General features: G+C 41.3%; 2 protein-coding genes across 7 annotated transcripts; one reads left to right on the forward strand and one right to left on the reverse strand.

The window, feature by feature from the left end:
* The first annotated feature begins 1690 nt into the window (after positions 1–1690).
* On the forward strand, positions 1691–10596 carry LOC134021389 (cytosolic carboxypeptidase 2-like). Of its 6 annotated transcripts, XR_009930503.1 has the most exons (21): positions 1691–1794; positions 2562–2760; positions 2868–3050; positions 3185–3292; positions 3376–3526; positions 3616–4401; positions 4514–4673; positions 4781–4907; positions 5027–5127; positions 5242–5339; positions 5511–5574; positions 5718–5801; positions 5903–5950; positions 6384–6464; positions 6663–6716; positions 6864–6939; positions 7079–7270; positions 7359–7413; positions 8093–8227; positions 8476–9721; positions 10105–10596. XR_009930503.1 is itself a non-coding variant. In XM_062462146.1 (20 exons), the coding sequence occupies exons 2-20, from the start codon at positions 2637–2639 to the stop codon at positions 8525–8527; spliced, it is 2679 nt and encodes an 892-aa protein (XP_062318130.1). In that variant the 5' UTR covers positions 1691–1794; positions 2562–2636; the 3' UTR covers positions 8528–10080. The 6 variants fall into 6 exon arrangements, 5 of the variants coding, with proteins under 5 accessions (XP_062318130.1, XP_062318131.1, XP_062318132.1 ...); XM_062462146.1 differs by lacking the exon at positions 10105–10596 and having other exon boundaries at positions 8476–10080; XM_062462147.1 differs by lacking the exon at positions 10105–10596 and having other exon boundaries at positions 8897–10080.
* Positions 10597–11650: 1054 nt separating this feature from the next.
* LOC134020553 (parathyroid hormone-related protein-like) lies at positions 11651–13345 on the reverse strand. The gene is made up of 2 exons (XM_062460700.1): positions 13239–13345; positions 11651–12575 (listed from the first exon to the last, which is right to left on the reverse strand). Exons 1-2 carry the CDS (start codon positions 13343–13345, stop codon positions 12188–12190), a joined length of 495 nt encoding a protein of 164 aa, XP_062316684.1. The 3' UTR covers positions 11651–12187.
* Between the last annotated feature and the right edge of the window lie 1272 nt (positions 13346–14617).

A 14617-nucleotide genomic window follows, 5' to 3' on the forward strand; every position in this document is an offset into this window, starting at 1 on the left:
CCCCAGTCGAGCTACATGCCAGTTCCTGGGTTTTGATTGCCACCAATTTTAGAAGGCTGTCGTCTGAAGTTGATGGCCATGTTTTTGCTGAAAGGTGACCAGGCATATAGCAAGAGGTGAAACAGGACACCCAGGATCCAGGAGGCTTGGTTCATTGGAATATGCTCTGCATGCTTATTCCGGATTATGATTTTGCTTAATGAAGTCTTGCCCTTTTTTAGTAGACAGCATGGGGACTTCCTGTCAAAGCACTTGTATATGAAGGGGTGTCAGTTCCAACACAGAGACACAGGTAGGATTTAAATTGAATAAACTTTATTTTTTTAATAATTAATCTAATCCTGGTTCCCCATGGAGTTTCTTAACTAAGAAATTGAGTGAACAGCATTAAATTCCTCCTCAGATACGTCTTACATTTTTATTCAAATAATTTGTCTACAAGAAATCTTCTAAAAGTGTACTCTTTATGATACAGCTGCTCATACAATACCAGAATACCAAGAAGAACACAGGGTCTCATGAACTTCAACCTATAGATCAAGAAACCCCTCCTATAGTATTTGTGCACACACATTTTCATCTTACACTAAAGAAGTCCTGTAACCGAATAGGCTACAGCTCAGAGAGCAACCCTTTGCAAGGGAACCTTAGAGAGGTCTATAAATAAACAGGCAACACTGGGCTGGACTGCACATGGAATGATGAGCTCATGGCAATAGACCTATTCCTTCTCCTCAAGGGTATATCCTGATAAACATATCTCCAAAGATATTGCTGTCACAGTTAAAACAACTATCAAAGTATGACAGCAAATTACCACAAATATTTGATGGTTGTATGGTATTGTAGTAAATAGATAACTATTGAGCAGAAAACTGACAAGATGACATTATTGTTTTCTTTCAATGTTTAAAATTGAATACATTTGTTGAATTATCACATGTTTTCAGTCAGCCTAGTCATGCATTATGCAGGTTATTTTCTGTGTTGACTATATCTTAATGGTATGTTTTTTTTCAAGGCATGAGATTATGTAATCCTCTATGCGCCATGGGCAAAGCAGTAATGCACTGGTGTCATTATCCAGTAGAGGAGAATGTTCCTATCTGACAGCAGCCTGCTCCTACAGTATCTGGTGACTGAAGAACATGCAAACTCCCCACAGAAAGGCCCGGGCCCACCTGAGCACCAAACAGTGCAGGTGTTGCACCGAAAGCTGCGTATTTCGTTCTTTTTTACTTTACAGTAGAATATGATTATTTAAAGTTTTAAATGTCTAGTGTAAGACTAGGTAGGTTATTACAAATGTAACTCGTGCATGCAGTCACAAAGAAGTACATGTTTAGAAACGTTTCTGAGAAAATGTACCTTAATATATTTTATTTACTTTCAGATAAACATGTTAGGCCTACTACCGCGAATAATCATTCGGTCACAGTTTCTGATGGGTCACAGCTTTCTGTGCAACACCTGAACAACACTGATTGAACACTGCCCCAAGCGTTATCCCAGCGCCTTCTTGGTGCAAGGCACTGTGCCACAAAACAAGTGTATAAATGAATAGTGTTTCCCTTAAGTGTTACAGTAGACAATCATTTTACCTTTATAAATTATTTATTTACACACATGCCACATGTCACAAACAGGTGTTTTCGCGCCATGCTAGTTGTCATGGTGACAGAACAACCGGTATAAACTCAGCCAAATAACCAAGCCATTTCAGACCAGCTCAAATACGAAGCCGGACATAGGAGGCCTCAAACAGCTTGAATTAAGCATGCTTTCAGTCTTGCGGTAGGTTATGCGTTAATGGATATTGCTATGGGATTGAGGGGTAGTCTATGGTTCGCATTGACTTGGCAGTGCCAACGACCTTATCTAATTTCGCCAGCCAACTAGTTAGCCTAGCAGTTTGGCAGTAACTTTAGCTGTATCATGTCGTGTTTGGCGATGCAGATGACTATGCCAAATGTTGAGCGAGTACAGTATTCACCATTTTGCAGTTACACTGTAGGCTAAAGACTCTGGTAGCTAAATAGCTGTATTGTAGCTATCTATTGTCAACAATTCATCATCTTAAAATTGTTTTTAAGATGATGCAAAGGTTTTTGGCAGCCCTGGTAATACTAGTTGTAGACAACCCTTAGAAAAGTAGGCTAGCACTTATAGCCTACTGTTCAGTATTTCTGTTTTACTGTTAATTGGTTGATTAGCTAATTTTGGTAAACTGGCACAGCCCTGTCATCCATTTCCTAACCTATATTTAGTCTCTAAGGAGAGTTTGGTTCGTTGTTGCAAACTGGTCAAATGGCGTAACCACTTAAAAATAGAGTTTAATGGAATGCTACTCCAGGCAGCAAGGGAAGTGCTCTGGAAATATGCCATCACCCAAATAGCGCAACAGTGTTGCAAAATGGGTAATCAAAAAGCTTGTCTGACAATAGTGGATGGTGCTGGAGTGATGTTTAGGCTGTATCCAGTTAAAAGGATGACATTAAAATATATGTATTCTGTCGACAAACAATAAGCTACAATTATAATTTGTATTTTCGCATTTTTAGAGGATAAAGTTATATCAATTCACAGTGGAAGCATATATATCCACACGCCACTCCACCAGGAACACAGATGATGACATGAAAGTCCAAGTCGGTGGGCTTTTGCCCTGCTCGCCCAACTATTCATCTTTTGATGAAGACGAGGGGGAGGAGAAAGTAGTGAAGGAGTTTGACGTGGAGGACCATTCTCACAGGAATAATGGTAAGATGGCCACCAACAGAGATTGACAGTTTAAATGAGTTGACTAAAAAAGAGTAGACACAGTTTTTATTCTAACCATGTGCTGTAAATTGATTTTTTTTTCACAGATGTGGCTGCTATGCTTCCATTACCCAGAACCAACCAGGTGGTTTTTGAGTACTTGTCAGGAAGAGCTGTGCCTCGTCTCAAAGAGCCTCACCATCTGTATGGTTTGTCTGGCAATGTGTCCCAGACACTGCCACGATGGCCTCTTGAGTGTGAGGTAATCTTAGGAGAAGTCTTTCATGTTGGTGAGTCACTTCAAGCTCTAATCATCTGATGATATTTAAAACCAGTTATTGGATTCTTAATAGATCATATTGGTCTTTAACCTTTGCAAGAACATTGGGAACACAGACAAAGACTGTATCTTTTGTTTGTTTAGAGTGGGCTCCTCCCTTCCCAGAGCGTCTGTGTGCCAAGGTCAACACAAGTTATTTGCTGAGATCTTCAGGAGAGAAGGAAGGCACCGTTGTATACAACACACAAGGAGGTAGTCTATCACACAGGTAAGAATACCAAAAAATACTATATTCTACACATACATATTCAGTTTTTTTTTTTTTTTTTTTGCAGACAAGGAGAACTACTTTTCTGGCTCTCGTGTGGGTAGGGGCTGCCTGTCCTCTCTCTCCCCTGCAGCAGTGTCCCTCAATGGGCCTGATGACACCACTTTGCTGTTTGAAGGCCGGTTTGAGAGTGGCAATCTGCTGAAAGCTATGAAAGTGTAAGAATTATTAACGAATGAACCCAAGTTTAAAGAAATAGTTTGTTGATTGTGACTTGGATTTATTGTGAAATAACATTTTCTTACAGTGGTGAATTTGATTATGAGCTTTCTCTGAGGACCGACCTTTACACAGAGAAGCACACCCAGTGGTTTTACTTCCGGGTGCAAAACACCAGAGTAAGGGTGCAATACCGCTTTACCATTACCAACCTGCTGAAGGTGACAAGCCTCTATGAAGAGGGCCAGCTTCCCCTGCTGTACTCAGTGGAGAAAGCCAGGCTCCAGGGAGTGGGCTGGCACAGAGTGGGTCAAGAAGTATCCTACTACCGCAATGGCCGCCAGCATTCAGGTCAGCCCTGCTACTCCCTAGCCTGGACTTTCTTCTTCCCCTATGACCAGGACACCTGCTACTTTGCCCACTGCTACCCCTACACCTATTCCAATCTGTGGACCTACTTATCAGAGATCGAGCGCGACCCCCGACGCTCAAGCTTCTGTAAGGTTCGGACCCTGTGTCGCTCCCTCGCAGGGAACCTAGTTCCTGTGCTGACAGTGACCAATCCGTCCAAGAAAGTGGAAAAGGATGGCACAAATAAGCCCGCTGTAGTTCTAACGGCACGCATCCACCCTGGAGAGACGAACAGCTCGTGGGTGATGAAGGGAATCCTCAACTTTTTACTGGGGGACTCGCCGGATGCCACTGTGCTCAGAAACGCCTTTGTATTCAAGCTGGTACCCATGCTGAATCCAGACGGTGTCATAGTGGGGAACTACCGCTGTTCCCTGACAGGCAGGGACCTGAACCGCAACTACAAATCCATCCTGAGGGACTCCTTTCCCACCGTATGTGCTACACGCACCATGATCCAGAGGTACAGCTCCTCCAGTCACTGTTCTAGCTAGTACACTTACTGTGGGTATAAGACTACATATAGTATGTGTTGTTGACCTTTACACCGTAGAAATGTGTCATTGTATTCACAGATTGTCTGAGGAACGTAAAGTGCTGTTATACTGTGACCTCCACGGACACAGTCGTAAACAGAACGTCTTCATCTACGGCTGTGAGGACCCCCGTCTGACTGACAGGCATCCACATGAACGTGTTTTCCCACTGATGCTAAGCAAAAACTGCCCAGACATGGTACTACCATTGATTCCCCCCTCTCCTTATTTGTACTGCAGTCCAATGTGTGTCAGTGTCAATGCATTTTCTGCTTAACATTTACATAACACAATATCTGTGTTCAGTTCACTTTCCAGAGCTGTAAGTTCAAGGTGCAGCGCAGTAAGGAGGGGACAGGCAGGGTGGCTTTCTGGAGGCTGGGTGTCCTCAATAGCTTCACCCTAGAAACTTCCTTCTGTGGCTCCAGCATTGGTACACCTTGTACTAATACTTCTTTTGAACACATCAATTAGCAGGGGCTATTGTTGCACACATGTTAAAGTACTGTCAGAGGTTTTGACCGATGTCTACTTTTGACTTATTGATTTTAGGGAAGAAAAAGGGAACCCATTTCAGCACTAAGGACCTACAGATGTTGGGGGCTCACTTCTGTGACACAATACTGGACTATTGTGACCCCAACAGGACCAAGGTGGGGTGCTTGTTTGAGAGTAAATCTGGCCTTGTTTCATTATGATCCAGAGATCAAAAACAGTCACATTTTTGTATGAATCTGGGGGATTTAAGCAGTCTCTTTGCTTTGCAGTACAGTGTGTGTGTGAGAGAGCTGCAGGAGATGGTGAGACAACAAGCTGGCTTGTCTGTGGACACTGAGCCTACAGATTCTTCACTATGTGATGTCAGGTAGGGTTTAACCGTATGCCATCAGTGGTCACTGAGCCTTCACTGATGCTCTGTTTATTACAAAAAGAAAAACTCTTGAAACTTATATACACTGAATAATACAGTTACCAAACTGTAAATTCCGTGTTTGTGTAAACCTACATGGCGAATAAAACCAAATTCTGATTTCAGCACCAGTGGCTCCAACAGCTCAGATTCTGATGGGCCTCCAGTACATCGTCAAACTTTCAGTAAGGTAACTAACTACTTGTGTTTTTCGTGGACAGAAATATACAAAGCCTGGCCAGCCACTACAGTGACATCAACCATTAGTTGGGCTTGTATTTGAAGTGACAGATAACATTACTGTTAAAATTATCTGCATCTCCTTTGCTTCAGCTATCGACTCTTAAGAAGCTGAAGTCCAAAAAGGAGAGGAACATGTCAAATCTTTTGCAAGGTCGAGAGATACAAGAGAAAAGGGTAAGCATACTCTGCTCTTTAACACGGACTAGCATCAACATGTCAATAAGATGTACTCAGGAAGCTTGTCACTGCAGTTCATCTATCGATTTACATTACAGGAGAATGATGTCAAAGATACCCTGGAGAAAGGCAATGGATTAAAGCCTGTGAGTTGGGTATAATGTTCCCTCGATATCACTGATGAACCAATTTCATTAGCCGTTCATTCTGTTTGAATGAAATACTTTTGTGATCTGGAAAACGGGGTGAGTCTCGGAGCAATTCCTGCCATGCGGAAGGATACCATATTGGAGGGATCCATGGCTCCATCGCTTAGTTGAGCTTTTGTTTACATTTATTTATCGCGAACCGCTCATCCAAATAACTTCACACTCGACACTGCACGTCCTTACAAGAAATACAGCTGGCCCACCTTTCTCACCAATCTGATGAAAGGGAAAGCATGCCAGGGAAAACAGGAGAGGAGAAACACACTGTCTGGCTAGAAGAAATGAAGTGTGTCACGTCCCCGTTCCCCCGCTCCCCCTCCCTTCATTCCCCTTTGTTCTCTCCTCCTATCTCTTTGTGTGTTTGTTGTAGCTCAAGGCTTCTACTGTGAGACTATCAAAATGGAAGGACAGACAACTGCCCGTTCTGGAGTCTAGCCACCCAGACAAGAAGGTACAGGCTTCAAGGAGAACTGTCTCCATAGGCCTGTATTAACAACCATAAAAATAGTCAAGCATTTTGCTTCCCACTGCATGCATGAATTATTTCTATGTTTATTTCTCCCCATTGTCTGATGAGGGACTTTTCTGTAACTGCTACTTCTTCACTTCATGTTTAATGCATGATTTGTGCATGTGATGCTCTTTTCAGGTGTCAGTACTCTACCTAGTCTTTAATACTGATAGGAGTGCCATGACATCAAAGGTATAACCTTTCTCTACCCTTCAGCTATTCCAAATGGACTGCTATTACCATATTTAAGGAATATAGTATGCGCCTTTCAAAACCGTCTGGAAATGTTTGCTTTATGTTTGTATGTGGAATGATTCATTACTTTCTTTTTGTTTACAGTCTGAATATCTACAGCACATAATGGAGGATTATGTAAGGAGCCGGATGCAGTTAACTTCCGGACAGACCTTCAATGGTAAAGTTAGTAGGAATGTGTTACTTTTGACAACCATAAAAACAATTATGTTTTTCAGTTGCTATTCATGCTAAATATGCATCTCATGAATTAGTCTATCATTTTTGGGGTGATTGTTTTGTGTGTTTGTTCCTTCCAGGCTATGACTGTGGGGTTATGAACAGCCCTCGTACTTCAAGACTGCCCCCTCATTGTGTGCCCTCCTACCTACGGCCCACATTGCCCCCCTCACAGCTGCCACGGGATCGCCGAGCTAGACCCAGGAGACTGCCAGGCCTGGCTGAGTTTGCTGCAGGAGACAAGACCATTGGAAAACTATCCCCAGTCCAATGTAATCATCAATGTTATTCACTATCATTGGGTATTTCACTTTTCAGTACTGTATGCTTTTTCTAAATATATTATTCTCTTCTTCCCAGGGAGAAGCCCCAAATCATTCACAGCCCGTGAAAATCTACAGCTGAAGTCCATCAGGTAGGAGCAAAGATTTACATGACTGCTGATCATTCAATGCTGAACAAAGAGCTGTCGAGTTATGCTAACATGCTGAAGCTTTATCAATACAGTATGACATCAGCTGTAAGTGTTTGTGTGTTTTGTGTTAGAGGAGGCAAAAGCAGCACAGTTCAGGGCCAACAGTGTAAATGTCGCCTGTGGCATGGAATAAGGTGTGAACGACAGGGACAGCCCAACTAAAGAAGACTAAGGATTTACAAGACAATCAGAAGGAGAATTTACTTTATTCTCAATAAAATGTTATGAACCAACCAATGTCTCAAGAGTCTAGCGACATCACGTCATGTCCTCCAACTCCAAAATGATTTAAGGTGTTGTGTATGAGTCCCTGTTTTGGTTCCTAATTGTCTCAAGTAGATTTGACCAAACCTAGAAAATAGTGTTCTTTGAATGTGCACTAATAAAGCTATGACAATTTTGAATTCTACAAATGGAGGCTGTCGTAAGACAGAGGTTACTGATCTACCCCAGACAAATGCATACATTTTCACAAGATGAAAAAACAGTTGACCAAGGTTGTTTGTGGTGAGTAAATAGCTAGCTGATAAACTACAGGAGGAACAAGAAACAGTCTTTACTGTAGTGCTTTAAGGATACCAGATTTAGTAAGGTTTTGTGTTCAAATCTGTTTTCAAAGATTGGAGCCATCCTCAGAGTCTGAGAGTGAGACCGTCCCTGTGGAGGTGGCTGTTGGTGGTAGGTCAATTGAGATGGAATGGCTCTTTCTACCCTCATGCCCTTTATTTGACCATGTTGATGGCTGTTTCCAAAGGTGAGTGACCCCTTAAGGACTCTTGGTTCCCTTCTTGCACAATTAGCCTGTTTAGACTGCGAAACATGGTTGTAAGATGACTGTCAAAGATTAGTGCATGTGACATAGAAGACCATTGCAGATTAAGGGATGGAGTTATCCCAAACAGTCCGATTGACCAGAATAACTATTAATTCACACATTTCGATATATTAATAATGTAACTCCTATCACTTTATCCATTGACAATGTCATTCGGTGGCTGCAAGACTAAAACACAAAAAGAAGAAGAGCAAAACGGGAAAATCTAAAGGAAACTGATTTTTGAAACGCCTACACAAAAACAGACTGAAAACCCCCCAGAATCTGTGAGATAACACTGTTTACTGCTTTAACATTAGGACTATCAAAATGTGAAATCACTGTAAAAATGATAGTACATAAGTATTCAACTTGTTTTGTGGTTATGTCAAGACAATGTTTCATCAACAAAAGATTGCCATAATGTTTTCAACACATGTACAGTTGCTTCACAAATGTACATAAAAACAATCCTCCCTGCTAAACTGTTATCAGCAGTTTCTGGTCTACTAACTCAGTGAGGCCAGCTGAGCCCTGCTGCTAGGGGCTGTCCTCTAGAAGATCTCTGTGACACTGATGACCTGCGGCTGCACTCTGTTCCTGTTACAGTTAAAGAGCCAGACTGCCCTCCGGTGGCGGTAGCGCTTAGAGAGAAGTACATACAGCACAGGGTTGACACAGGGGTGCAGGTACTGGAGCACAGTGCAGGTGAAGTAAAACATCTCCCAGGCTTGGCCGTGGTGGTACAGCCCCAAATAAACGCACAGCTCCAGCACGTAGCCTGGGAGCCAGCACACAGAGAAGGTTCCTGCCGCCAGGAACACCATTAGGGAGGCACGCCGGGTGTTCCTGGCACTTGCTACGGACATGACTGGACTCTTATGAAGGAAGACAGCTAGGCGAACATAGTTGAAGGCGATGACCAGCATTGGGACAAAGTAATAGAGCACAAATTGGCTGAGGATAACCTGGTAGTGGTGCTCTTGTATGGTAGGCAGGCAGAAGGTAAAGTTGACCTGCCCAGGGCCCAGGCTCTCCTTAGTGGCAAATATACGCAGGGGCAAGCTGATGAAGAAACTGAGGGCCCAGACCAGGATGAACATCAGGACGACCAGGTCCATGGTAGGCGGGTGGTATGGGTTGGTGATGATCATGGCGCGGGTCATGGACACGGCACACAGGGAGTAGGTGCTCGCTGCCAGAGAAAAGGCCATGAGAAACTGGTAGACCTTACAGGAAGTATCCCCCAGGGGCCAGGAGTGGCTTACGGCAGAATCCAGAGTGAAGGGGATGAGCAGCAGGGTGAGGAAGTCAGCCAGAGCCATGCTCAGAAGCAGGATGTCGAGACGGTTCTTACGAAGGGTGTTGTATTTGGCAAACAGGGAGAAGACCAGTAAGTTGGCACAGAAGCCGACGCCCAGGATCACCCCACACGTACAGGCAAAGATTAGCACATAGGTGTTGGGGACTGCCTGTATGTTATGTTCAAAATACAAAGTGGTTATAGCAATTCATGTTTCTGGTAAACTACTAATTAAAAAAATGCAATGTATAAAAAAGACATAAGTGTCGACATCAGTTAGTTTGATTTTGTTTTAATGGTATAATTCTTGCCTGACTCAAATCAGAATCAAATGCTCTGCATAGGATGTAATATTCATATGATTGTGATTAACTCACCATAGCGTGATTATTGAAGTATCCTCATGTTCATGCTAATTTTTTAATCCGCACATGTAGCAAAATAAGTAAGCAGCGGTGTCCTACAAATAAACCCTTTAGCCATTCTGCAATTTAGAGGGTTTATATTGTTTCAGAAAGTTGGACAATGGTCTCGTGCAATGTCCATGGCTTCAGACTCAAACGGCTGGGATTTCAAAGGATAGAACTTTGCTGAATGTAGGGGAGAGAAAGGCAAACATCACTCAGGTCAGATTGATTATGCTTGACTGGATTTAAAGAGACCATACCCATATCTAGAATAGTTTTAAACATTATTTAAGAGATTCAATCCATTACATAAATTAAATAAGTCAGTATGTACATATTTTAATGCTTATTGCATTGTGTCTACACCATTCTGAGTGTGCATCATTCTGAGCTATATAATGATCTTTTAAACTACCTGAATCACATTCAGTAGCTTGAATTTCAATGCCAAACTAAAGGAAGAGATCTTAGTTGTACACTCCAATGACTAATCCTTAGCCTTTTTTACTTTTAGTTTGTGAGACTTACTTGGAAAATGTTTGCTCTTAACAGGAGTGCATATTTTAGTGTCATATTTAATTTTATCTTTATAAATGTGTACTCTTCCAGGGAAACAACCTTTCTATTGATTGTATGTCCCTCTTCTGTGAGTTATTAATGCCTCCTCCATTGTTAGATTGATTTCTCTGGTGTGAGCTGCAGTCTTCCGATGGGGCTTTATCATGCCATTCTACAGTGTTTATGACTCTTTGTCTGCTAATGGCTTACGCTGCAGCTCTTAGTACAGGATGTAGCTACACTGATGCATTTGCTGTACCCTCCATTACCATGTACAGTCCGAGACTGTTAAAAACACCACATGGTTCTCAAGTGTGACATTACCAAACTCATCTGGTTCCATTTCATGCTGAACAATCAACAAAAACATTGTCAATTTTATCTCACTTGAACCATGACACAGTTGGTACACCAAGTAAAGGATAGGACAAGACCATATGACTCAACAATTTGCTAAGTAATTTTATCAATGCGCCATTTTTCTTTTTTTTTCATATTGCAACACGTGATATCCCACGCTCTCTAACCCATGGTTTCTTTATTAATGTTAAACTTAGTAAACAACTATACCTATCAAATAGAAACATCATATAACATAACATACAAACATCAATATGTTTTCATGTGAATCTGTTTAATTATTATTTAAAACCAATGGTGTGTTTTCAGTGCAAGTGAAAATTAAATTAGTGTCAACTTCGGCATATTCAACTGTTTAGAAATATACTTTTTGTAAAATCATGAGAGTGGGTTTGATGAAAGACACAATCATTTACAGATCATTAGGGGTAAAAAGTGAACTACAAATAAACTAAAATGTCTAATGTACAACCACAAAAGAGAACATGTGTAGAATACTAAAGTGCATTATGGTATAAACTCAGCAGCACCCAGATACATTCACAAAATAAATACACAATTCAACTGAAATAAATTATGTCTGAGCATTTCTATTAATGTAATGTTATAGATTAGAAATACTGAATACCTAGAATAAAAACTAAATTTAGAGTAAAGCATGAATCTTCTGTCATTTTGTCATATCATTATGTACAGACACAATATTTACGGAAAAACTCTTTATGATATGCTCGATCAATTATGGAAATCTGGTTAGTTAGAAGTCTTTCAGCAAAATAAATTGCATTTATAACATTTTTCTTTTCATTCGGATTAAGACAATCCCAAATAAATATGAATACAAAATAGACCTAGGTGAACATTCTTATTGGAATCCTTTCAAATACTAGTGCATTTGCTTCATTCTGGGGCGTCACTGGGGTGTGCAGTGGACTGCATTTTTAATCCTCCCATTGTTCCAGACAAGGGCAGTCAAGCACAGATAATTTACGTCATTCCAAATTGTATTTTGACCCAGGTCTGAAACAAAATCCCACTATTATAAGAGTCACTTACTGTTATAACATGCTGTTATAGGAGTACAAAAATATCTTAGCCTGTAGATCTCATATACATCAAATTACACTGAATCAAAGCACCGAATATGAAAAAAGCAATGATAGCAAAAATAACAAAAAGGCCAAATGCCATATTGTCTTAAGGAACGAGGAGTCAGTCACGCTGGACCTTAGTCAGTGTCCTTATGCAGAACAACCCGAAGGTCACGTGAGACTATCCTAGGTCTCGTGTTCTGGCCGAACGTGTTCTTCTTCTTCTCTTCTCACTCTCCCTCCGCCGGCCTGATCTTACCTTCTTTCTTTTGGTGGCCACCTTTAGCGGCTGGTCCTTATAGGCCATGGACTTGTTGGTCTCCTGGGGTAGGTTTCCCCCCTCCCGGTCCAGATGGAACACAGAGAGGTTTTTGGTGCCTCCGGTGGACTTCTGGTGGAGGACGCTCCCGATAAAGGTGTGAATGTTGGGTCTGTTGTGTGGGGTTGGGGCTCGCTCACCAGCCGTGTGCACCTCGTCCAATAGCTTCTGGAGCCAAAGGCGACGCTTGAACGCTTGAAGTGAGTCGCCCTTATCATGCATTAACTGGACATGGCTGACGGACCTCCGTCTAAAAACGAAGGTTTCAGGAATGTTTAAAACATTTTCAGAAGGTAAAGAATGTCTTAGGAATGATTTAGTCAAACATTTATGTTTGTCACTTATTGGGAACAATTTGTGAAGTGTTTTTTGACAAGTCATGTTCCAGTAGACCTCAATAGGTGGCAGTATTAACAAAGACAACGTGGTAGAAGTGGGAGAGTTGAGATTTTGATGTCTAAATTAATATAAAATGTAAGAATAACATTAAGCCCTACATCATTAATTGAACCACTGACTTTTGTTTGACAGTTTTTGAGTCCTCATGTTTTGTTGAATTTAGCTACACAGGACAATCCTCAGATGCACATAACACAAAGATAAATATCTACTTTACTTCAATACATTAGCAAATTAAAAACACAAATCTTTAACATTTTTGTGAATACTTTTGGTTTACCCATCTAATACTACAGTAGATAACTTTTACTAGGTTATGTCATTTCAACTCTGGCATACAAAGCATTATACTGTACATGTGGTTATTTAAAGTTAATGTATTCGTACATCTGACCACTAAATAGACTCAACTAATCTGCATGATCTCCTCAACCATTTAAATACTCCCACAAAAAATCATATGAAGCTACATTGGAAATATCATTTGTTGGCTGCTGGTGACAATGCCACTTACATTCTGTTACCGAGTTCATCAATTGGCCTCCCGTAGAGAGGAACTGTGGAGCACAGCAAGAAAACAGCAAGACTCCACTGGTGAAACATGCCTGTGGAACACAACATTCTGAAAAACACAAGATCATTAATTTATTGTAAAATTAATACATGTATTCCTTTATTGGCAACATTTTATCTCAGAGTAGATGTAGTATTAATCTTAAAATCACTTGTAACTTAAACCTTTCAAAATTGTTATATAAAGCAGTGTTATATTGTTGCAGCCAAATACAACTACCTTGAGACCCACAATATCAAATTGATGAGTCATCTACAGAAATCAAGAGATATAGCCTGTTGGTTCTGAACTAGACAAACAAGTTAAGAAGACAAGAAGGTGTTTAAGTTAACTAAAAGACTTACATGCAACAGATCTCCAAAATAAATTATCCACAAAATGTGTTAGTCCACAAGTTCACAAAATAGACTTTTCTCTTTTTTGGTGCTAGCTAACAAAGAAAATCTGTTTGAATGAATCCGTCTGATGCTAACCTAGAGAACTCCCCTGTGTCAGGCTCACTGAGTTACCTTCCAACACTGTGTTTAGCTTTTTATTCCATTCAAATGGAGAAATTGGAAAAAAATCGAAGAGCAGCAAGCTGCAGCCCATTAGCTACTGTTAAGCCAGTAGCTACCTTTGCAAGGTTATGAAGCACGGTACAACATCATGTTGGTGTTGTCGTTCCTGTAGCAGGGGAGGTGAAGTGTGTGTTGCATGCTGCCGCCTAGTCACTGTGAGCAAACTGGTGTGTTTGCAAGTGCAAAGCATATGGAGAGGGAAACTTTGCTTTGGATGAAGCTGCAGGCACTACCCCTGCCCATTCCTTCAAATCCCTCCAACCACCCGCATGCACCTCACACACACCTACTTACTCACACAAACACCAGCAGGAAGGTGGCGCCCGAGCATCGATGGCAACACCTTACTGATGTCAAAAACTGTATAAAACTATACTATGTTATAAAACATAGTGGTCATGTGTTTTTATCTTGGTTAGAATACAAGTGCAAGTGCTGTATCAACCAGAATAACAATGACTCACTATATTGAATACAAGCTGTAGTTAAAAATGGCAGGAGTGTGGAACCATTCAGTTGAATGACATGGACTAGGACCCATCTGAAAGGGTGCAGGGAGGGAGCCGTGGGAACTAGTCTCCAAGATAAATAGCTAGGCCTCACCAACGTCCCCAAGGGAACCCCAACGTAACCTCAACGTAACCCAACCCACAGCACTGTACTCACTACTGGCTCACCTCCCCACTTTTCTAGTGGTCTTCTTCATCAGGCTGCATCTTACTAGCCTTTGAAGTATCTTTCCTGCATTTGGCAGGATAC

Source organism: Osmerus eperlanus, chromosome 5 (genome assembly GCF_963692335.1).
Source record: "Osmerus eperlanus chromosome 5, fOsmEpe2.1, whole genome shotgun sequence".
NCBI lineage: Eukaryota > Metazoa > Chordata > Actinopteri > Osmeriformes > Osmeridae > Osmerus > Osmerus eperlanus.

Excerpts from the sequence above, each read along its gene's own strand:
- LOC134021389 (XM_062462146.1), top strand. The coding sequence starts at position 2,637 with ATGAAAGTCCAAGTCGGTGGGCTTTTGCCCTGCTCGCCCAACTATTCA. Across the intron at positions 4,402-4,513 it reads ACACGCACCATGATCCAGAG|ATTGTCTGAGGAACGTAAAG; the intron begins GTACAGCTCCTC and ends TTGTATTCACAG. Across the intron at positions 6,465-6,662 it reads CTAGCCACCCAGACAAGAAG|GTGTCAGTACTCTACCTAGT; the intron begins GTACAGGCTTCA and ends TGCTCTTTTCAG.
- LOC134020553 (XM_062460700.1), bottom strand. The coding sequence starts at position 13,345 with ATGTTGTGTTCCACAGGCATGTTTCACCAGTGGAGTCTTGCTGTTTTC. Across the intron at positions 12,576-13,238 it reads GATGAACTCGGTAACAGAAT|ACGGAGGTCCGTCAGCCATG; the intron begins GTAAGTGGCATT and ends CTTCGTTTTTAG.